Raw genomic sequence first — 24096 nt, 5'->3', positions numbered from 1 at the left:
AGTAATCATGTAAACTGGTGGTTAATGACATGCATGTGAACCTGATGTCTGATTATTGAGAAGGGTGAACTTGGGTTCCTGAGCTGTAATCATTCAAGTAGACTTGAGTCCTGTGAAGTCTGAACTACAGAGCTGACTTCATGTATGTTTTTTAATGAATTAAACTTGCTATCTGGGCATGTACCAAAACAGATGAATAAATCTTTGCAGAGTTTTTAATTTTATGGCCTTACATGGTACATATACATGCTGCATGTCCAGGTTTCTGAACAGCTAGGTAGCCTTCCTTACCCTGAACTAGTTTGTTTTTTCTGGCTTTGCAATAATATGTTACAATCACATTGTTTTTATTGTTCTTGCATGTGAGATAAAGTGAAAATACTCATGTGCATATCAATGGGGTTAAGTATGCAACGTGCCGTTTTATGTATACAGACCTTTTTTGCACCTTTGTATGTTTGTTTGGGTTTTCTTTACCCTGAGCCTGCAGTTTTCCATATTACTGAAACATACATGACTGAGTTCTTCTAGAGAGTAAAAGTATCAAAACACGCTTAAGTGTTTTTTGAGGTAACACACTTGACTCAAAAATTGCAGCTTTCTATTTCACCATTTCATATTGTGCTAGAAGCATGGATTCATTTACATATTTTTACACCATTTGTAGGAGCATCATGCACTATGTGTTTCACACAGATACTACTGACTTTATTTTTCTTGTTCTGCAGGCGCCTTGGCAAAGAGGATAAACAGATTATAATCCATTTTGGTGTGAATATTAAAAAAATACTCTAGAAACTTGAATAAATCCAGTAATTTAAAAGCTTTCACAATGATTTACATGAACAGCTGTTAAACCCACTATTAGTAACAAATCACTTGGAGTTACATGTAATTTAATTCAGATATCAGCTGAGTTTCACAACAGTTGATATAGTTGAGCTTATAAGCCCTCAAAAACTTAAACCCCTCTCAGTGCTGGATGTTGCCTAACAAAAGCTTTTCACCTTAAGAATATGAATTAAGTGAATTTTATTGTTTTTTCAGCTCATGTTTTTTATGGTTGCAAAAGGGGAAATGAGCATGTATCTTAAGGCAATGAAATAATACCATACACCTGCTGATTTAATCATGTTTTATTGATTATGTAACTCAAATGAGAGTGTATAATTTTTAATGAATGATATGGTTCTTCTTACAGCCAAGCAAGCAGGAGGAGGAAGGCCATCCATTTTCTGCATTTTGATGTTTGCTACCAATTACAAATGAGTGAGTTAGAAAGGCAAGGAAGATGATGTGTTATGCTTCAGGAGTATAAAGTGAAGATGTTCGCCAGTCATTTATAGTTAGGTGAGACAGTTTAAAAAAATTCTTAGGCAGCAACAGAGGGTGAAATTCTAGAAAAGCCAACCAAGTACACAGGAGGGAACAACGGATATAAAATATTTTTAGATGTCAATTGCTGTATTTATTGATGAGATTCTACAAAAGAACAGTTTCTGAAGCTGGGAAATGGAAGCTTAATTCCATGCGTCAGGGCCTTGTTTTGTTTCCCTTAGAGTCAGTGAGGATAATTTTTTCCTCCTCTATGGCTTGTGAATTAGCTTTTGACATCATTTTTGGTCTTAAAGTAAAATATTGACTGCACACAGGCAAAGTGTTCAGGTGATTAGCAGTGTCATTATAGTTTAAATCCTGAAGTGCTTAATCAGTGGGTTGTGGTTAGCCTTTAAATATCAGAGAGATTAGAGCAGAAGGGAATGCATCCTCAGATGTCTGAAGTGTTGTATCTTATTTCACTTCTTCTGTGTGATATGGGCTTCCTCTGTAGGATCATTTGCAACTTTAATTTATTTATCTAACTTTCCATTATTGCAGAAGCCTAAAATATTGCGTGTGCTTTTGGTTTTCTTTCTTGTCTGCATGTGAATCTATGGCTTTATTTTTTCATTTTACTACGGTTTGATTGCTGCAGACTGTATGAAACTTATTGTATTTGTAGTGCCTTATTGCATACACATTCTGTCAACCTTCCTGAACAAGACATCTATCATTTAGTTGCTGGCAATAAGGATGGAACTGAATGCGGTCACCCTTCCAGTGGTCCATTTCAGTCTTGTGTTCCTAAGCTGAACCTCTTCAAAGGCCGCAGTGATTACATTTCCAGATAGAAAAGAGAGAGAAGAAATCGAGATCTGCATCGCAAGGTCTCTGAGCCACTGTAATGCTCCAGATTCATATTTTCTATGTGTGCTTGCAACTTGGCATTCAACAAGCTGGAGAGTAGAATCTCCAGAGCTCAGATGTTCTGCCTACTTTGTAGGTGTGTGCCCTCGCCATGTTGTATCTACCCATCAGAGTCCAGCCGAGATAAATGAGCTTGCTTAAGCTCAGCCTACATGATCAGCATAAACATAGAATCATAGAATCATAGAATCATAGAATAACCAGGTTGGAAGAGACCCACCGGATCATCGAGTCCAACCATAATACTATTGACTTAGGTAGTGCAGGGGGACTGTTGGAAGCCAGCTATAGTGTGGTCCCACATTTCCTTTTTTTCAGTGATACCAGCAGTCCTGAGTGTCTGTGTCTATCTAGACAAAGAAACCATAACACTTCGCTGGAACATATGAATTAGTAACTGATCAGGAAGCAGAAATTGTGGGAAGGGAGAGTTGAGAGGGCAGTGCCAAGCAGAGTGACGCAGCTACTTCTTGAGTCTGTATTGAAGCTGAGTTATATTAGATATTTAGGCTGTTCTTGACTAGTGGAGTTGTGGAATTTTCCTTGGCTGCAGAAGTTCCTGTACCTCCCAACCAAGTCATAATTCCCTTTTGGGAATTTCTCTCTTCCCTCCTGAAGGTGCTGCCCTCTCTTCTTCCCTACATGTGCAGACACACAAACTCACACTGGTAGTATACTCCAGAGCATGCTGTTGTGGACAGTTGATGTCAAATATGTTTTGTGAGCACTAGCATGCAGGGCTTTGACTAGCTTTGGGCAAGGAAATAGTCTTTCATTAGGTTGTCCACCTAAGTAAAGCATATTTTTACATGCCTTTAGGAATTAGATGCAGTGTGTTGAAACAAAATGCATGAGAAAATAATTAGCCTTATTTCGTATTTTACACTTTGAACTAAAATTTTCTTAGTGGAAGATCAGTATCGGCTACTTGTTTTTGTAAAATGTGTGAAACAAGAAGCACTACTTGTAAATACAGATACAGTTAGATATTAGGGATACCTAAAGGAAGCATTGTAGTCCTACTGCTGTCGTCGAGCCAGTGAGAACCTCCCACCCCACCAAGCCAGCTACCTCCACCAACTAAATGTATCGCAAACATTTCATCCTGTAAGGGTTCTGTGAGGTGAATAATTGCTCACAGTGACACCGCAGGATTGAAAGATTCCTAGGTTTCAGTTTCCTGTACTTAAATACAGATGAGACCACAAGAGCTGTTCAAGGTCTAGATCAATTTTTTTGTATTGAGACGTAATTATATAAGCTTAAAATGTCTATCCAGACATTATGCCTAAAATTTTCTAAAGCAATGAATCTTTTGCTGTATTAGGATATCCCGTGGTTTTGTTTTGTTTCGTTTTGTTCCATTTAAAATTTAATTTAACAAACTTAATTCCTTTAACCTTTCCTCATAATTTATGATTTCCAAAGCTTGTAGTGTTTTCACTGGGTTTCAGATTTCTCTTTTTTTCTCTATGGAAGCTTAGAGAAGTCCGCTACTCAGGTAAATTTTGGTAGCTGTGGATTTTATAAGTGACAAATAGAAAGGCCATCTTCTACTAGTAGACTTCTGTCTTAGTCCCAGATACAGCATTCCTCTGAATTAACGTAAGCATTGAATTACCATTTTGCCATACTTTTATTTTGTGCATGAATGAATGATTTGTAATTCTTACAAATATTTTATACTGCTGCTGCTTAGTCTGGTTGTTCCCCATTTTCTACCAAGCCAAAGCTGAAAGCTTTTGTTGCGGCATGTCCAATTTAAAATTTTCTTTGTGGATCACTTCTAGCTGTATGCTCATGAATTAAGAATAGTCAGTATTATACTTCACTGAAATAGATCAGTGGCAACATATCTAGCCCGTGAAGACTTTAATACCTCTTCTTACAGTTTGAAAGATTTTTATGTATTTTTAAGTATGAAAATAAAAGGCAGATAAGGATTATGTGATGAAGCAGCTTTCTGCAAGAAGCTGTGTTACAGCATAAACAGTATCAGTGTTTCAGAAATGTTGCATGTGTCACTTAGGCCAGTGGCTGCTACAAGCAATAGAGAATTAGTATTAACTTAATAACTATGTTTGACAGCCTGGCTCCATAATCTGTTTTGCACTTAGTATTCTTTTTTTAGGGCAAAAAAATTATGCTGTCATCTGGAAAAATTAATTTTCCAAAAGCTATTAAGAGAACTTGTAATATTAAGATGGCTGTATATCCTAATTATGTTGGACGAGCCATCCAGAGGCTAGCCACCTTTTGTTGTGGTCATGAAATGAGGTACAGTTAAGCTGTATTGAGTTGCAGAGCTGGGAGGAAATCTTGTGTGCTTCCAGGAGCACTGAGCTTCACTCAGTAGGTGGCACTCTTGTCACTGAATCTCTTCTAATAGAGGTGGTACCAGTATTAAGGCTGTCTTCCAGGGTGGTACCTGTATTAAAGCTTTTTAAAGTTGGTGGAAATCTTAATAAACCGTCACCGTCAATTTTTTAATAATAATAATAAATAATAAACCGTCAATTTTTTAATTTATTTAGATAGGTTCCTTCTTGAAGAACCAGACAAAAGGTGGGGACTTGCATATTCATCTACTTTGTCTGACTTCATCACAACCAGGAAATACAATAAAATACATTATCAAATAGATCCAATTAAATATATTTTCCCTGTCTGTTCAAGTCCACTTTTCCTTAAAGTTTCTGTTCTGTTTGTGACTTGCAGTAGCTTAAGCAAGTGTTATTTGATAGTCAGAAACTATGGATATAGCAACTACAAAACCTGGATCTTTATTCTTACATGGCCAGTCAATTCTTCCAGCTAAATTCTTAACTAATTAAGCACAATCACAAGAAAAAAAATAGCAAAATCATTGGACCGTGTCACTGAGTTCCATACATAAGAGTCACAGAGACTTCCTCAGAGCTGCACAAAGTCCTTTGCAGTCCACAGATTTCAGGAGTTTATATAATTATTCTCTTAACTCCATGGCTGCAGAATTTTTAGAGTGAAACTAATCACTGTGGTTTTTGGACTGAGCTAAAGACTGAATAAGGTTTAAACATCTTTTTTAACTAAAGATTTGTTGCAAAATAAATAACCCCTAGCATCCATTAATCCAATTTGTAGGTACAACGTCCCTAGGAAGGGCAGAGCTGTATCTTTTAATTCTGCATATGTATGGATTTCAAAAATATTTTCTGAAATTAGCTCAGTTCCTTGGGTTTTGCTATGATAGAAGAAGTTTAAAAATATCCATTGTTTGATTTTTAGCTCTCTTATTGGTGTATTTCATTTGAATCCCTGTTAAATGCAAGTTTGTGTCAGTGGATTTGTGTGGAAGCGTAAGCATTTTGGTGTGCACCAACACACAGCCAGTCTAAGACAGCATTGTTCTTTATCATGTTTTGGTTTTACAAAGATATATTACTATATTTGGTAAATTAATAATTTGTGGTGCGATTAAGTTTGATCCTAAGCTTTTAAAGCTTTCACAGAAATGTTTTGGTTAGCTGAAACAAATGGTATGCTTCACCGCAGGTCTGCCTTTCCACTGAATTCCAATAAATCTAGTCATACTTCCTTTCTTCCCAAGCACTATTTAAAAAGTAATTTCTTTTACCAATTTGATGAGTTGAACTCTTATGGATATGAATTTTCATCTATAAATGAGAAGACAGTCTCCCACCTTGTGAGCAGAAGACCAAAGTTTCTTGAAAACCAATTTTTCTAACAAATGATGAAAGAAAAGACAAATTTGGACTTTGTGTTTATGTCCGTGTGTGTAGGGGAGACAACAAACCCACAAAAAATGCCTATGGATGAGAACAGACAATATAAGCCGTTGAACAGGGTAGACCTGTTCCTTGTCGTTTGAGTATACACTACTGGGTAACTAGTACCCTAGTAACCATAGCTTAAATGCAGCCTACCTATTACCATTTTGCTTTTCAGCCCTACTGACTTTTTGAAGTCATTGAGTAACTATCCCTTTAGCACCATTTAGTGATTTCTAATCAAACACGGAGAAGAAACCCAAACAATGAAAAACCCTCTGTTTAGTGTTTGTTCAATGCTCAGATTGAGATTGGAGAGTGGGAGGATGTTTGTTTTTTTCACTTATTAACTCATCACAATTTTTTGCATACTGTTTTAATTAAAATGAATAGATTTTTTAATGCTGCATTTTGTTACCCTGCATCAAATACCTTGCATTGTCACACTAATTAGCACAGACAAGCCTGATCTTTATTCAATCTGTTTGTACTTTGGCATGTATATCTTTCTTTTATCACTACTTTCTTCTCATTTACAAGATCACAAGTTTTTGAATTAGTGTTTCCTTAATATGTGTTTGGTTGAATGATTTTTTTGTAATAAATAGTTATCATACAGCTGTGAAGAGTTGCAGTGCATGTAGTAAGAAACTTGGTGAAGTACATTCTTGTATTTTGCCGATCTAATCTGTTCTGTCTTATACTGTTTCTATGTCTATGAAGGAGTTGTTCTCAGTACATTATAAAATATGATTTGTTTAAAAATATGATTAATCAAAGATTAAAAACTAGCTGGTTACTTTAGGGAGGTTGACAAGATTTTTTTTTAAATTGTCTTTATTTTCACTTGTTAATGCTTTCAGTAATGTTAAGACAGTAGGTGCAGAGTTTTTCAAAGGTTTAAGGTAGAGCTAGTATTTCCTATTTGAATTTTAGACACAGAAAAGGTTGGTAAATTTAAAATTGTTTCAAAGTTGTTTCAGTACAATGTTATTTTAAAGCAGTGGGAGGAAAAATGCAGGAGGAAAGCTCAAAAAAAGCTGTACTGATTCCTTTAAATATAATTTGAACTTTGCATTTAGACGGCTGTTCAGAAAGATCAATTTTATTTTTCCTAGTCTTTGTTAGCTTCAGTGTTTTGCCTGGAAGAAAAGTAAAATTTTATATTTAGAATGTAAAGGTTAAGTTCTGTTAAGTTTTATTAGCACTGGTTGTCAAACGTCTTTGGACGTGCATCTTTCTCTTTCTGATTAAGTTTCTTTGTGAAAAAATACATAAATTGGGGTGGAGTTGGGAGGATAAAATGTAATCTAGCTGGCACTTTTCAAAGTTTAATGAATAATTTTTCATACTAGAGTCCTTGAACTTCCTGGGAACAGTAATTTTCTGGAAGCACAAATAGTTTCTAAGAGAATGCATAGTAAGCAAACCAGGATGGGCTACAGTGTACAGAGTTTATGTAGAGAGAATCTCTAAATAGTTCTGTGCCTCCAGTGGAGAAGTTTGAAAAACACTGATCTGAAATTATCCTTTAAAAGGTGTTTTAGTGCAGTTTCTCAGAAGTTGCTGTATAGATACTCTACAGGAATGCTTACTGTGTGTACTGAAGGCAGGCGTGTAGCTGAGATTCTGGCACTGCTCTTTTTTTACGGAAATGTAGTGTGAAGTCACTAGCATTTAAAAGCCTAATACGAGACCTTTAGCAAGAAACTAAAACAAGAGTTTTGGCATGTTTAAAACATGTTGAGATTGCTTCCTGCTAGCGAACTAGTGTCTTACCAAGCAATAGTGTCAGTGCTGTATAATAAGAATTGCCTCTTTCAGCTTTGCTCTTCTTTCTTCCTCTCCACCCTTCTATTTCAGTTCGCGTGACTGGACTTTGTACCCATTACCGATAAGCACACACTGACACAGTTCCACGCTGCAAGGTAAAATGCCCTTTCTGCACCAAAAGCTGTCATTTATATGTAGTTTCATTTTAAATTCTGAGGTGATGTATAATTGGAGTTCATATTCTTTCACAGCTCAAAGCAAATTCTTCATGGCAGGAATTTAGCAATTATGAGAAGTAATAAATATGTAGTTTTGACTTTTCCTTATTAATTTAATGAAATATATTTTATATAAGAAAAAAATGAGGATGCTAATACCATCTAATTTTGTTTGTAAGACACTATCAACTATAGTGGCAAATTATTTTGTTAGAAAATGCACTTCATTATTATGTATTGCAATGGAGTGGAACATTCCCTACAATGGGTTAAAAAGAATATAAACTTTACTTGCATTGTGAAAGCATTTTGGATGAAAAAGAAAGCAGGGTGCTTGTGAACTAGAACATTTTCCAGCTATGCAATAGTGTTTTTTTCTCTTACACTTAAGCTCTAGTTGTTTAAAAAGTAATGTTAAAAGTGTATCTAGTTTCTGTTATGGACTTTGTTTCAGGATTCAAATAGAAATGAATTGTTAAATAGTTCTGGAGAGGGCTAGGTTCTGAAATAAGCATGCAGTTTTGAAGTGACTCTGGTTTGTGTGCAGTGTATGCCATCTAGCAAAATCCATTTTATTCAAAGGTGGAAGCCTGTAAGACTCAACTGTAGATTTTTAAGTGATATTAAATAAATCTCATCTCTTCCTTTGTAATCTCATATGCATCCAACCTGCTAACTGGGGATAAACACAGCTACGGAGAGGGGTCTATCTATAAGAGGAATCACTGAGGTGGAGAGGATGGCAAGGAATAATACAGAAAAAGTAAGAAAAAATCATCACTCTGGATAGGTTGTTTCTGCCAGGCTTAGACAAAAAGACTACATTTGGGCTTCCATACTCATACGAGAAGGTGGAAGATGAAAGAGGAGAAGCCTGTTTAACCAAAACAAGTGTTGAACAGAATCTGGCCATGCATACTGCTTGCTATGTGGTTTTGCAGTGATGCATTAATAGTATGGATTCCATACAACCTGTTTTCACACAAACTTATATTTTGCTTCTGCCCTTAGGTTCTCTGTAGGTGGAGATTCGTAAGTGCATACTTATATCTAGGTGTTAAGTCCCTGCCAGACCAGCATCAAATGCTGCTTTAATACCAGGAGAGCCACAGTCACCACAGGGAGCACTGTACAGGTATAGTAGTGGCTGGTGGAAGAGCGTATGTTGTGAGGTGAGAAGTCATGGAGGAGGCAAGCAGAGAGACGCCACAGCATCAAAAATAGTAATGGTAGAGTGATAGTGATAATAGCAGTACCTGGACAAGCAGAACTGGAGGAGACAAGGAGCTGCATGCAAGAAGTATTCGGTCTGAATTTAGAGCGTTGGCACATTTAATAAGGGATCCTTGAGTAGGAAGGGGTTTGGAATACAGTAGGGCATTGTTTATAAAGATTATAATTGCAGATGTTTTTTGTGGGGTGTCTTCTTGGTTGTATGAGAGGATGTTTGATGATGAGAAGGAATTAAACAAAATTAGAGTGAGAAGAGGGATAGGAGGAAGATGACATTCGAGATGGATTGTTGAATGCTTAACAAGAGTTATGGTTATGCACTCTGGGCTGTGACCATGAACGTTTGAAGTTCACAGTCATAGTGATATTGGGTCTTCTTTTGCATCCTGGGCAAAATTTTAAATTAAAAGGTAATGGTGTAAAAATGTCTTCATCTTTTTTCTTCCATGCTAAAAAATGGGTTGATTAGCCATAGTTGTAATCTTTGGCCACAGAGTTCAGACAGACCTGTTTTCCTCTGACGTTGCATTAAACCAGCCAGACTGGTGCTATGTGGTATTTTATGCAAATATGCTTTCTGCAGCAATCCCTAGTGTTACAAAATTTATTAGAGGTCAAAGTCAGTAAACCAGAAGGGTACTTTGCTATATGTTATTTTTCTTTTTTTTTTTTCCCCTCTTTTTTACTTTTTTGGTAATCTTTATATTCTGCGCTGCTGACCTGCTGACAGCACTGGCAACTACGATGAAGAAAATTAGAAGCTGTTGACATAGATTTGTCATCTACAGAAGTTACTTTTAGCTACATAAGAAGTGTCATGTCTCCAGTTCATATAAGTTATTATAGTAGACAACTGGATATGTTGTCTATTATAGCAGTTGTCTAATAACAGCAATGAAGTATTATTCCTGAAAAATGCAGGTTGGTCAGAGGGAGTAATACATTCTTTTTTACTGACGAACAGAATCTATCCTTTCAAAACATCAGCTAGTGTCATACCTTAAGGCACAGAGCAAAGGAAAACGTCCTTTCTTGATAACTTATTTGAAGACATTCTGATATGATTGAAAAAAACTTGTCATTCTCTTCAAACATACTTGCGGCATATTCTGGTCCAGGCCAAAAGATAATGAGACCCCTAAAGCTATTATTGAGAAATTGTTCAAATGCTAAAAGGATGTTAATGCTGGTGTACCTCAAGAAAATGCATGCTGCAAGAAAATGGGGAAAAAGCTTTTTTTTGAATAAAAGCTTTTTTTTTAATATTTATTTATGCTCTTGAAATGTCATACAAAATAAGGTGAAAATGAAGTGAATAACTATAGTCTTGTGCTAGTGATAATTTTCATTAATTTTGTCATGTCAGGATTTTGCCTTTCAGCTCCTATGTGGGAGGAGATGGTGTTCTAATTTAACAGAAAGAATTTACACAATTCCTGGAGTCCCTACAAAAGAGAGAAAGAAAGAACTAGAGGAAAGAAAGGGGAGGAGAGGGAAAGAGCGAGAATTTTCTGATCACACAAGGCATAAGGAACCTGAGTAACCTGTGGCTTAAGTTGTTGTTTTTCCTGTATTGCCATAATACAATATATGCATTTCTACTCTATTTATTCAAGATACTTTTTTACCCATTAGATTCTAAGGTCTTGCTTAGCCTTTTTTTATTATTCTAGGGAGATATTTTTAGTCTTAGAATTATTTGCTATTTCAACTATTCTTCCTTTTAAGATGTTCTTTCTAATTGTCTAATCCTAAATTGTTTAAATTCTGTCCCTTAAATATTTCACAAACCTATGTATATTCGCGATTGTTGGGTTTGGTTTTTCTTTTTTTAATTTGATGGAGGATCGAGTCGACTATTGTATTGTATAACTACTGAAATAAGTAATTTATTAAATCTTTGGAATTGAGATGAAAAGTTGGCTAAAGTTGACTTATTTTGTAACTATTTTTACCCTTTGGCTTGCACATTTTTTCTAAGATTCTGATCTTTATGGTTTGCAATTGGGCAGCTGTATAACCACTATGCAGCTTATAATCCTGCTTTCAGTAGTTGTACGAATATTCTTTCCAGAGTAAATATTTTCCTGGTTTGTAAAACCTCCTAATTTCATAATCCATATCTTTTATAGCCAAATCTGTTTCCCAATAATAGTATTTGATTTTAAAACTATTTTATAGTTTTTGTGTTTACACTGATGAATGCTAGTGGAGTATCTTTGCATTAGAGCTGGTTAGAAAATGGCATACAATCTTACTATTTTATATATAGTACGTATTTCTGAAGCTTTTTTTCTGCCATTTTAGTTGGGGCAAAATAAAAATTATTAATGGATGATTTTACTCACTTTGTTCTAGTTTTGCATTAAGTCTTAGAAAAAATGGGGCGTTTGGGGGTGATCTTTTAACTTGTTTAAAATAACACAGTAAAAATATCTCCTACCCGAAAGAACAACAAAGTGGTTTGTTTTCACCTTGTAAACACTAAACAGACTGGTTTTTTAGGTGTAAAAGTAAAGAACAAATTCATTTTTTAATTGTAACTTAAAAAAATCTTTTTGCTTTAAAATTTATCTTTTTTCCCCCTAGAAATAATTTTGTCAAAAGAATTACAAACATCTGAATGCAGATACAGATGATACTTTGTTTTGATAAACATGGAAGACGTGTTATTTTATTACACTCTGATGCTTTTGCTAATACATATTCTTTCAAATAGCGTTTCTGGAGAGAGTGAAAAGCTTGGATGTAAGTAATAGTTCAGACAGAACCATTTCCTCTCAGTTTGTTTACGTACCTTCTAATACACTCAGTCTCTGCAATGGGACAAACTGAACAGCTCCTTGTGGATAAACAAGAAGGGTGCTTGCAGTACCCCGTTCTCCATCAAATGATCTGAGTATATCTAAATCATATGATAAGTGTATCATTCCTCTCTCTTCTCCTGCCCCTGATGTGATAGGACAAACATGTACATCACTGTCCCATGATGAGAATGAGCATGTCCCCTGTGGTGTGATGAGGGTCAGGGGAACATGTGTGACAAGTGAGCATGTGAGTAGGTGCATTCCAATGACATGACCAAAATATATGCTGTCCTTGTGAATTGCTTGAGAGTGCCCATGCAAATTAACAGACTGATTCTTTTCATATGTCAGGAGTAAAAGTGTTTTTTCTTCTGTGACAAGGACTTCATAAAAGAAGGTGATAGGATCTATTAATGACCAGTCAGCCGCAAGCTATGTTGCTTGTCTTGTGTGTGTAGACTTTAGGCAAGAGGGCAGCAGGGAGCAGGCTGTGAACCACAGTCAAGCTGAGCTCATAGTCTATTGGTTGGTCAACTCTGACAACGCCTTCCTTGAAATATCATCTGGCTTGCGAAACAGTGGAGAATGTAATCTCTATTCTGTAGAACTCAGTCAGAGATAAAGTTTATTTGTCTAATCAGACGTGATTGTAACCTAAATACAGAGTTGACTATAGCTGACTTCAATCAGAGAATTACCAATCTTCCTGTGAAATAATACTTGCTGTTGGATGTAGTTGCTTCTATCTTTTGTTTGAAAGTAATGACAATGAAATATTTGAGATGGAATATTCATCAGATTCCTGTAAAATCTGGAAAGGAAAAATATTTACATGCTCCCCTTTGAGCGAAACTAGTAATGTTGGTAGAGCCCGTTGTATTAATTGAATATTCCACAGTTGTTTTTTCATATTTTATGCCGAGTGCACACAGGCAACCTACCATCAACGTGGGATTTCTTTCAAATAACTTTATTCATTTCATTTATATAGTCTAAATATAGTCTACTTTAGACTATACATATGAAATGAATAAATTTATTTGTCATACATATAGTCTAAACTAGGTGTTTAGGCTCTTTTACTGGTCTGTGGAAAAACATCATAAGCAGCGCTTCCAACATTTCATTATACAAGTCTTAAGAAGAGATGAGTCAGCTTCTTAAGGTGCCTATCTCTTCCAGTTAATTAGAGAGGAAGCCTAGATAATTAAATACATAACTTTAAGATCAACAAATTGAGATGAATTCGTTTGCAGCATCAGTGCCTAGTTCATATGGGCCATTTAGGCATTTAACTTCTACATGAGTAAAATATTAGTTGAATTCAGCCTTTTCTCAATTTTTGTACCTGGTACAATCAGCTGTATTGAAAGCCCTTGAATGCTATCATAATGCAAGTATAAATAACAATAGAGCTGTTTTAAATATAGTAATCTCACGTTTTGAGGATGAATTGATTATGCAAATGCAACTTCCTTTTTCTTTAAATGAAACATCCTCTTGGAAATTATATAACATTTTATTGATGTGCTACTTTCTAGCTTTATGTAGGAAAAAAAAAATTAACTGGCCATTTCACTGCAATTCTCTGGTAAACTACTTTGACTAGAGAAATGTTTTTTGATAGAGAAATATTATGTTATAAAATTGAAAGCTTTTATCTTGAGAGACTTCCAAAAGACCTAACTCAGGGGAAAGAGATGGGTTTCACATTTTCCTCGGGTTGTCTCAGTTCAATATTATATGTAATTAGATACCTAAATTGAAGTTATATCTGATGTAGGCTGTGACTTCATCTCTATTTGATTCAGACCCAATAATTAATCATGCATCAACAAGAAACATATTTATTTGTTCTAGTGTTTTTCCCAGCTCATGTTAAGTGAAATTTCTGTTTTAACAATGAGACATCTTTGAATAAATTAAGTACAAATTTTCATTTTTGTACATATTTACCTGAAGTTGCATATTGAAATCTAATGGCACTTTTCAGAAAAACATTTCTTCTTTTTCACAGATGCAGGTATCAGTTAACAGATGCAGACAGACCAACCCTCTTTGACTACATGATGTGAGGGCTGAATTCAGATCAGTTCCAGTCTGGGAAAACAGTCAGTCATCCTAATCTGGCACTGAATCTGGATTGCCTAACTGATAGGTAGGGCAGAAGATTCCTGTGGCACTTAAGCTTTTCTGGAAAAAAAAGCCCACCGAGTAATAAGTGCATCAAACTCAGAATCATAGAATCATTAGGTTGAAAATGACCTTTGAGATCATCAGTTCCAACCGAATCTGTTCTCTGCTAAACCATATCCCCAAGCACCTCATCTACCCACCTTTTAAACACCCTCAGGGATGGTGACTCAACCACCTCCCTGGGCAGCCTTTCAGTGAAGAAATTTTTCCTAATGTCCAATGTTAGCTCCCCCTCGCATATCTTAAGGCCGTTGCCTCTTGTCCTATCACCTATCACTGGGAAGAAGAGACCAACACCCACCTCTTTACAACCTCTTTTTAGATATTTGTAGAGAGTAATAAGGTCTCCCCTCAGCCTCCTCTTCTCTACGCTACACAACCCCCATTCTTTCAGCCGTTCCTCATAAGACTTATTCTCCAGCCCCTTCACCAGCTCCGTCACTCTTCTCCGGATACACTCCAGGACCTCAATGTATTTCTTGTAGTGAACACAGTAGTCGAGGTGCAGCCTCACTAGTGCTAAGTACAGGGGGAGAATCACTTCCCTCGTCCTGCTGGCTGTGCTGTTCCTGATACAAGCCAATATGACGTTAGCCTTCTTGGCCACCTGGGCACACTGCTGGCTCATATTCAGCTGGCTGTCAACCAACACTCCCAGGTCTTTCTCCTCCAGGCAGCTTTCCAGCTGCTCTTCCCCAAGCCTGTAGCCCTGCACGGGGTTTTTGTCTTCCAAGTGCAGGACCCGGTATTTAGCCTTGTTAAACCTCATGCCATTGGTCTCAGCCCAGTGGTCCAGCCTGTTGAGATCCCTCTGTAGACCCTCCCTACCCTCCAGCAGATCAACAGTTCCTCTCAGCTTAGTGTTGTCTGCAAACTTGCTAAGGGTGCACTCGATTCGCTCATCTAGGTCACTGATAAGGATATTGAACAAGACTGGACCCAGCACCAAGCCCTGGGGAATGCCATTTCTGACCAGACCTGAAGAACTGGACCAGACCATTTGTGGCCTAGACCTGAAGAAAAAGAAGTACCTCTTGCTCTGAGGGCTAGAGAGGATTGTGAGAAGGTATGTCACCAGGGAGGGGGAGAAAAACCAAAATATTGAAAAAGCAGCATTAGAAAATAATGAGTTTACACTTAAAACCCCCAAATATTAGAAGCAATCATATTACTGAGATGGAATTACCAGTAATCTATCAATTAGGATGTCATAACTGACTTTTTGCATGGTTTTAGCTTGTTGCAAATGCAAAGTGATGTTCATTTGTCTAAATGAATTAGCATTAGGAGCAGGCCTAAATCATGATTTTATTTCTCTTTTCGCAGTCATGTGACATAAAAGATGCAGTAGATATGACTGACTTTGTAAGAGAGGAATTAATTTAGAGACTTGAACAAATCTTAAGCTGATGCCCAAAAATTATTAATAGTATATAACATTGCCATTTGTTACAATTTGAAAACTCATTTTTTTGTTTCTCATGAAGCTGCAGAATTTTCTGTGTGCTGAATCTTATGGAGAGGGCAGGGTTGTCTTCTAGTTTGTTTACAGTGTGATTTCTATGATTCTTAGGGAAAATTTTTGGATTTCTGGCAGTTAAGCAAGGTAGATTTTTTTTTTTGCATACTGCTTAAAGTTAGCACAGCATTTTTTAATGAGGTGAATATATTTGCTTTTTTAATCAGAAAATACTGTATCTTCAAGGATAACATATACTAAGCACTTTCTCAAAGGTTTCTTTTACATTAAAAGAGTAGGTCAGAGATAAATCACTTAAACTGAATAAACGTGCTGGGGTGATTCAGTTGGGAAGAGAGATTTGAAAGAGTTTCATATCATTGTTCTTGTAAGAGATGCATGTATCTGTCATAATCAGGGTAAAGATGATCAGGGTAAGGATGAAACAGCTAGCTATGTCTTGAGCCAACTATCCTGAGAGTGGGGGTTGGAAAAAGGACAACTCCTTGGTGTCTGTGTGATCTGCCAACATTTTTTAATGAGGACAACTAAAACTGTAAAGAATTTTTTTATTAATCCGTATGAAATATCAAGTAGTGGATTATATCTATTATTTATTTCCATCCATAGGATATGAGTGTATATGCAACCACATACATGTGTAGATCAGTGTATCAACACAGCTATGTATGTGTGCATGTGTATAGGTTCATATACAATGATTAAAGTATTGTAGTTTAAAATATCATGTATGAAATTCAACTTTTTATGTATCTCCTGTTGTAGGAAATCAAGCACCTCTTAAATCTGTTCAGTGTAGCAGCCACCTTGGGAAGAAATAAGGTACTATTAGTTCTATTATATCACAGAGGAAGTTAAGCAGAGGTTAAAAATTGCACTTGTGTCCTGCATGCAATTGAGGAAAATTGTTGCCACCTGAATCTGAAATATAGACCTTCAAAGCTGAAGCCTATTGCAGGAACACCTAAAGTATGTTGTAGAATAAAGCAAATCAAATTGTTTCAAAGCAAAAAAAACCCAACCAAAACAAAGTGAAACAAAATTTAATTTGTTCAAAATAGACTAAAACGAATTCTTGAAGGTAAAAATATCCACAAGGAGCTGTTCAGTACAGTGCTTTGCTGTCCAAAATACCCTAACTGCCAAAAGCTGGGACAATGAACGAGTAAAAGAATGTACTTGCCAAATTTCTTACACTCTTTCCTTAAGCATTTGGTTTGGCTGCTCTTGGAGACCAAATACTAGGCTAAGTAGAAGCTTCATCTGATTTGGTGTAATCATTCTCGTTAGGTCTGCACATGCCTGTCTTTTTACCATTAAAATAAAACTAATGTGACACATGAGCCTCAACATTCTCAGAGCTTCATTCTTATCATGCCCATCCCTTTTTACTCCACTGAATTTCTTTGCTGTTGTCCATTCCACTCAATTTCATCCATACAATTTTTCTTGCTTTCCAAGCATATTCCTTTAAGATGTGTATAAGTCTGTTGCAGAAAGAGTACACAGAGAAATCGGGGTTCTTTGGATTATTTTTATTTTCCTGTTTCTTTGTTGATTTCATTTCAGGGAGATGATATCAGGTGGAGTTGATATTGAGTGCATATAGTGTTAACTTTGCTGTGTAAGTTTATTTAAAATATTACATGAAGAGGCTGTATAATGTGTACCTTTTAAAGTTGGATGAAGGTGGTTAATTGTCTTAGGTATTTTGATGAATAGGGTTTTTTTTCTGCTGATGTGTCTACACAGATATGAAATCGCTTTAAAATTCAGATAAATTGCAGCCAGTTAATTTCTCAGCTATTTCACTCATTTTTTAGATTTCTTTCATTCTGTAAAATAAAATACCTCTATTGCTCTGGTATCCAGCAGTTACTTTGCTCAGAAAAAAGGAAAATTAACTTGTTCTGTTTGTTAGTGGATAAGATCCCCTACGCATTCAAAAAGACTACTCTCTGCATATCCATACTTTCTAATTAAAACACAGGATGTTTTGTTTGTACCAATTGAATTAAACCTTGGAATTGGTGTTTGTAAAGTTTGCAAAACCAGCTAGTTTTGTTCCTTTAAAATGATGTTTTGTGGGTTTTGTTTGGGTTTGTTTGTTTGGGTTTTTTTCCTATTAATGGCAGGACTATCTATTTGCAGGTTTTATTCAGGCATTGTGATGCCTACAGCAAAACTGGGGGTGCTTGGTAGTTTTATGAAATAAAAGTGCAGGTCCTGCAAGTATGCATGTCATGCTTTTCGACATACCTGTTAACCAGGAGCTTTGAGACTATCACAGTCTGAACAGCGGAGTAGAATCATAAGATCTGTCAGCAGGTTGTTCCTATCCTATGGGATGGGCCTGTTAGTTCTTCTCTTGCAACATGTGGGAAAGCAATCATGCTTGTTAATCCTTTCAGGGAAAAAAGGTAAATCTACTGTGCAGATTAGAAGTCTTCACTGTGACAGGTGCTGCACAGCTTCATTAGTATGGTAATTTGATGAAGGGTTGGTTAGATGCATTCTGCCAAACAGAGTTTATATTTTCATCCTAAAGTTTGCGTATGTATTTTCCATGTGAAATGAAGTAGATAGCTTCCTGTGGAGTAAACCAGGTGATGTCTGTTGCCGCAGTGATAAGACTGGGATCTTTAGATGTTGCTAGCTGATCAAAATGAGGTCAATGGGTAATAAAGAATACATTAAGCAGTGAAAGTCAGTTAATTTACTTACTGGTGTTTTAGCTGTATGTGAACAAAAACTAAGAGTTAAAACCTACTTTTCACCTATACTTTCTCTGACAGAACTGCATTATTGAAGGTTGGGAATCAGAAGTCCTGGCCTGTATTGGTTGATCCCCACTATTCTATTCTCTTCTCACTTGTGTCCATCCCAAGTCTTGTCTGCCCAGGCTCTTTCCAATGAGTTCTCTTCATCTGCCTTAATCATAGATCCTAAGTTTTTTTCATCACACATACTTCTGCTTCTCCCACCTCTTTCCTCAATTTGTTCTCCTATCTACTGTTGTACTATCCCTTCCAGCTTCTTAAACCCACTAACATTTCTCATTTTGACTTGCAATTCTCGTTCCAGACGGGTCTCAAGCTTCCCTTCTTGCTCTTTATTCAAGTTAGTTCTGACTACTTCATCTTCTCTACAGATAATTTCACCTACCGCACCTCACTGATTTATGAAGCTATCTCCCTTGATGTCTAGTCTCTTTGTACCAACTCTTCCAGTTCTGGCTTCTTTACCTTCTCTCCGGTTACTTTTATCTACCGTAGCTCACTGATTTACAAGTTTTTCCTTTCTTGACCTGCTGTCCCAATTCTCTCTTGAAGTTCTTGTTTCTAGTTCCTTTTCCTACTCTTTCACTTTCAAATTTTGATCAGGTCTTCATTTCCTCTGCTTTCTTACTTTTCCCAGTGTAATCCAGTGCAGGTGTGACTCATGCTTCATCTGCATTTGAAAAAGGCTGCCTGTAACCAGAAAAGATGGCAGTATTACTAGAGGTAAAAGAAAGAGAGTTTCTATTCTTTTCTTAAGTTTCAGCCAGAGCATAGTCAATGCAGTTTAAAACAGTGATATGACATGTCCCTTTTTAGGTATAATAACATTCATAGCACATCTGCAAATAGACCACACTTGTATTATAAAAGCATAAATGTAGTATTATGTGCAATACATTCTTCGTGTTTTAAGTTGGATATAGCATGAGCATTGTTAATTGAACGTTGTGATATGATATCAAATATTTGAACATAATTTTGCTATAGACCCTGATATTGAAAATGTTTGTGAAGAGCTTTTTCTTAAACATTCCTTTCAATAATCTGGTAATGCATCTGTTCATGCCCTTTTCCTTAATACTTATTCTCATCATGAAAATCAAGGTTGATTTTTTTTAACTCATTGAAGAGAAATTCAGTCATTTACTTCAGTAGTGGAATTACTGAACTTCTGCTATGAACCTTGGAAATCTTGGTCATAAATTATTTCAGTTCCTGTGTTCCTCAAAGCAGATTTCTACCTTAAAACTAAAAGTCATATTTGCTGTCAAGATTTATTGCTTTATAGTGCCTGTGTTTATTTAAAAGTATTGTTACTGAGGTTGTAACTAGTGCTTTTTTCGTCATTATTTGAAAGGTTCACGTGTGTAAAGAGGTAGAAGGAAAAATTAGCTATATACTACTATACAATCCAGGACAATAGAAGAGCTAAACTAGAGTAACAGTCAGATTATAAAAGAAGTCTGTCTATTATGTTTTCTACCTGTTCTTACAGACTAGGAAGAAGATGAGACTCTTCTTTTTTCTAATAATATGCCAGTGTGCCGTAAACAGTGTCAAAACATACAGTGCTTCAAATCCCAATTTTGTTTTACTGATGGCTGATGATCTTGGTATTGGAGACCTGGGATGTTACGGAAACAGAACTTTAAGGTATGATGATACATTTGGAGGAGTCATAGGTTTATATCTAGTTTTTCTATGGATTTGTTTAAAGCCCCAAAACATGTGAAGATTTGATTAGGTTCTGTATAAGTAGCCAAAGTTAGTAACTTTTACAGAGAGCAGAATACCTGATCTTTGTTTTCTTTTCTTAATAAGAAAAGAAAACTTATTTGATCTATTTATCCCACTGAAAAGCTGCATCATAAAAAGAGAATTGAGCAGCCAGCTACATAAAGGTAGGTCTACAGAATCAATGTATAACCGATAATTTTGTTTTAAAATACATATGAAAAAACTATGCATTAATCATAATTTGAAGCTCTTGTACTTTGAGATAAGCTTGCTACTAAACAATTGGAAATAAAGTGTTCATTTTTTTCCTCCATTTATCATCATACTGTAGTCAATAAATTAATTAAAACAAATGTTAATAGACCTGAGTAGTGTAGCAGTGTTCCCCAGTATGATCCTTGCTACAATCTTAGGTATGACTGTTGGGTAAACAGTTTTACCTAGTCATTGTGTTTTAGTGGTGCAGAGTCTTTGATCAAGTTAAATAAAACTTTCAGGCTAGAAGCACTGTCCTGTCAAAGGTTGTACTCATGTCTTGCTGTCAGTTATAAGAAAAAGCTTCTCATAACTCAAACTCCAGAAAAAAGAGAATTCAAGTTACAGCTTCTAGTTTTAAGCTGGAAAGATGTGCATACCAGTGTTTGTCCCACAAGGACAAAAACTGTTCCAAGACCTGTGTTCTCTTGAGAATTCAGAATTAGAACTTTGGAATATGAAGAAATTTCATGGCACTGCTTGTTATCTATAGGTGATTTTATAGATACAAAAGAAGTCTGCTAGAGAATTAATGTTTCTGTCTATTCAGACTCAGATGATGGGAACACTAGTATCCCTTCAAGTCATGGTCAGGAACCTACCAGAGCATGCTGCAGTTCCTGACCAGTCTGTATTCCTAGCTTTTTTTCTGTAGAACCAAGGGCACAGGATTTTTTTTTCCTGCAGAAACTGACTTTTATCTGCATGATAAGCCAGGTCACAAACAAGTTTTCCATGCAAATATGGAAACTTTGCTGTGCTCCTGGGTCTAATATTGCAGATATAGTCATGTCAGACAGGTAACAAACACATCATTAATATAGAGCCTGAAACAGTCTCATAAATTTGAATCTCCTGTAATAAGTGATACTACCACATGTTACACCCTACTCCAAAGCTTTTACTGGAGAAAGACAGAAATGACACCAAGTAGGGAGTAAGAAAGCACAACATTTCTCTAGTCTTTCCTCTCCCCATTGTTGAAGGAGAAAGGCTGTGTAAGTAGCAAAATTACAGTTCTGGGACAAGGTTGTCATTAAAAAGGGTTGAAATTTAATACGTCCATGTGTCACAGTTTAGTACTGGCCATGAAGAGTAGGTGGAAGTGAGGAAAAAGATTTTTGGCACAATGTTAAAATGTCTCAGTTCAATGATGACACCTAATATAAAAATATTTGACACAATAGTACTTAGAATTGCAACACCACCGTGATTTTGATAATTTGCATGTAGTAAGTCTTAATTTGATTTTACTGATAGTTTTTGCCTTTGATGGCTTGATTACACCATGCTTGTTTCTAAACAATCATCCTTTTGTATTATTTTTTTTCCTGTTTATGTTTTTATAGAACCCCTAATATTGACAGGCTAGCAGAGGAAGGAGTGAAACTTACTCAGCATATAGCAGCATCCACAGTTTGTACTCCAAGCAGGGCAGCTTTCCTGACAGGACGATATCCTATTAGATCAGGTAAAATCCCACTATTATATTTATATATAAATATCATAATTTTTTTTACCTTAAACTGTACATGTTTTTTTTCCTCTGACCTTTCTTGATATGTGTCTTTATTGGGTTAAGTTCTTATTTCAATTACTAATCAAGCTCAACAGAGTTGGTCAACATTTTAAATCTTCCATATTTATGGGAAATTTTCACATCTGAGTTGAATTAACACAACAATAAAGCTTTTTTATTGAGAAAAAGAATGTTTTTTTAAATACTAAGAAAAAAAAATGTGACTCTAGTTATTTAGTGTAAGGAGCAGATAAATACCATTGACTTCTTTCACTGTCTAAATGACCCTGGGCTCTTTGCCTGCCTCCCCAGGTGGATTGGGGCTGTTCACAGGTTGTTGGTGGGCGGCCTCAGTGTTGAGATGCATCTAGAAAGACACAATGGAGGAATCCTGTGTAAATCCTTCTGCTCAGATGTTTGTGTTTATACGGGATCTTTTCATTAAGACAAATTATTATTTATTTGGGGTGGGGTAAAGAGGCAAAGGGGACAGAGGTACGGGACAGGGGAGAGCTCATTAAGGTTTTCTAGCAGTCCTTAAAAATGGGAAGAAGAAAGCAAAAAATCTCTTTTCTTTCTAAGTATTTTTGTTCCAAATCTCCCCATGCACAGTATTAAGCATCCTATGAATACATGCGTTTTGTAACTTCCCTTAAAGTACCTGATCCAAAGCCCATTTGAGTCACTGAAGCTCCACTTTATTTATTTTAGTGTGCTGAGACTGAGCCCCTCAGTGCTTAGCCATGCAACTTTAACATTCCCTGAACATCATTTTTAGCAAGGATCATTATACATTAATCAGATCACTTGTTCATTAGTGATAAAACATCCTGTCCTTGCTTCTGGGAATGAAAGCAAAGCAAGACTCTGGAGCCTACTTGATACATTCGTGCGCATTCAAATCAAGTAACAAGCTTCTGCAAAAGTGCCAGCTAATATAACTTGCTAAATTTTCCATTACATTCAACCGCAAAGGAAAATTTTATATACCTGTTACAACTATATTGCTACTAATATTTACTGTAGGTAAAGTCACAGGTCACTTTCCATTATGATCCTTTTTCTTATTTCTGAAAAATTTGCATTTGAACAGGCTTTTGCTTAACTACTCTGCTCTCAAACATACCTAATCATTTTCATGTAGATGTAAAATTTGAACTTTGTCTTAATTAAACTACAAAATTTCTAAATATGGGCTACTTCCAAACATCAGTGAAGAACTAGTAAAAGATTATTTTAGAAGACATTAGAACCGTAATGTGGAAAAAATATAAGAAATTTAAAACTCCTGCTAATAGAGCTGAAGAAAAATATTCTAAAATGCAGTATTTGATGAGATACAATCTCTGAGAAAGGCAAGAATGATATAAAATACCCTTTCATTCTGGTAACTTAAGGGAATTGCACTGATTTCAGTTACAAGAGATAAAAGTACATAAATATAAATATATAATAAATAAACTGTATATATATATAGATGACTAAAAATACCTAAACTGTTGATCAATAAAACTGCTGGAGCAAAAAAATGAAGTCAACATTTGAAGGGTAGGTTGAGCTCTCTTTAATAAACCAGTCAAACAAGTTTTTTCTGTGGTTTTTTTTTTTAAATCTTACTGCAAGGGATACCTGAGGGAAGATTCCGGTTGTCTACATCAGTCATGTAACTTTGGCACTGCAGTCATCCAGTTGAATAATTCAGAATTCCTGGAGATAAATCTGCACAAATTTGCATAGATATTCTGTGTTCTATCTTTCTATACTCAGAGCCAGCTCTCATCTGGAATCCTAGTGATCTAATTTTCATGAGTCTAAGCTCTCAAGTTCCTCATCCTGAGAGTAGTTTATAAGCTTGAGTTTGTGTTCCTCAGACTCTCAGTATGTAGAAATTATTGTGGCTTTTATAAAATGTTGTCTTGTTAGTTGATACCTGATGTTGCTTTAAGGCATTCTGTGCACACTGAATCATGTGTCATCATGCTATTGGAGCACTGATCCTCTCCTGTCAAAGCTGAGTCCTCTAGCCACTCTATTTCCAGGGTCAGACTGTCTGTTACTCTTTTTTGACCTCATTATATTTA

The 24096-nt window shown here is 36.0% G+C and overlaps 1 protein-coding gene across 2 annotated transcripts in view; it reads left to right on the top strand.

Moving 5' to 3' along the window:
• The first annotated feature begins 124 nt into the window (after window positions 1–124).
• Window positions 125–24096, top strand: part of STS (steroid sulfatase) — a 110082-nt gene continuing 86110 nt past the window's right edge. The window contains exons 1-3 of one of the 2 annotated variants that reach the window (XM_069875368.1): window positions 125–142; window positions 20005–20157; window positions 21846–21967. In XM_069875368.1, coding sequence (XP_069731469.1) covers window positions 141–142; window positions 20005–20157; window positions 21846–21967 — 277 coding nt within the window. In that variant the 5' untranslated portion in view covers window positions 125–140. Of the gene's footprint in view, window positions 143–15290; window positions 15311–20004; window positions 20158–21845; window positions 21968–24096 lie in introns of those variants that run through there. The other variant, XM_069875377.1, reaches the window with a different exon arrangement.

Source organism: Phaenicophaeus curvirostris, chromosome 1 (genome assembly GCF_032191515.1).
Source record: "Phaenicophaeus curvirostris isolate KB17595 chromosome 1, BPBGC_Pcur_1.0, whole genome shotgun sequence".
Taxonomy (NCBI): Eukaryota; Metazoa; Chordata; class Aves; order Cuculiformes; family Cuculidae; genus Phaenicophaeus; species Phaenicophaeus curvirostris.
The sequence above is the reverse complement of the archived record's forward strand: the minus strand, read 5'-3'. Positions and strand labels throughout refer to the sequence as shown.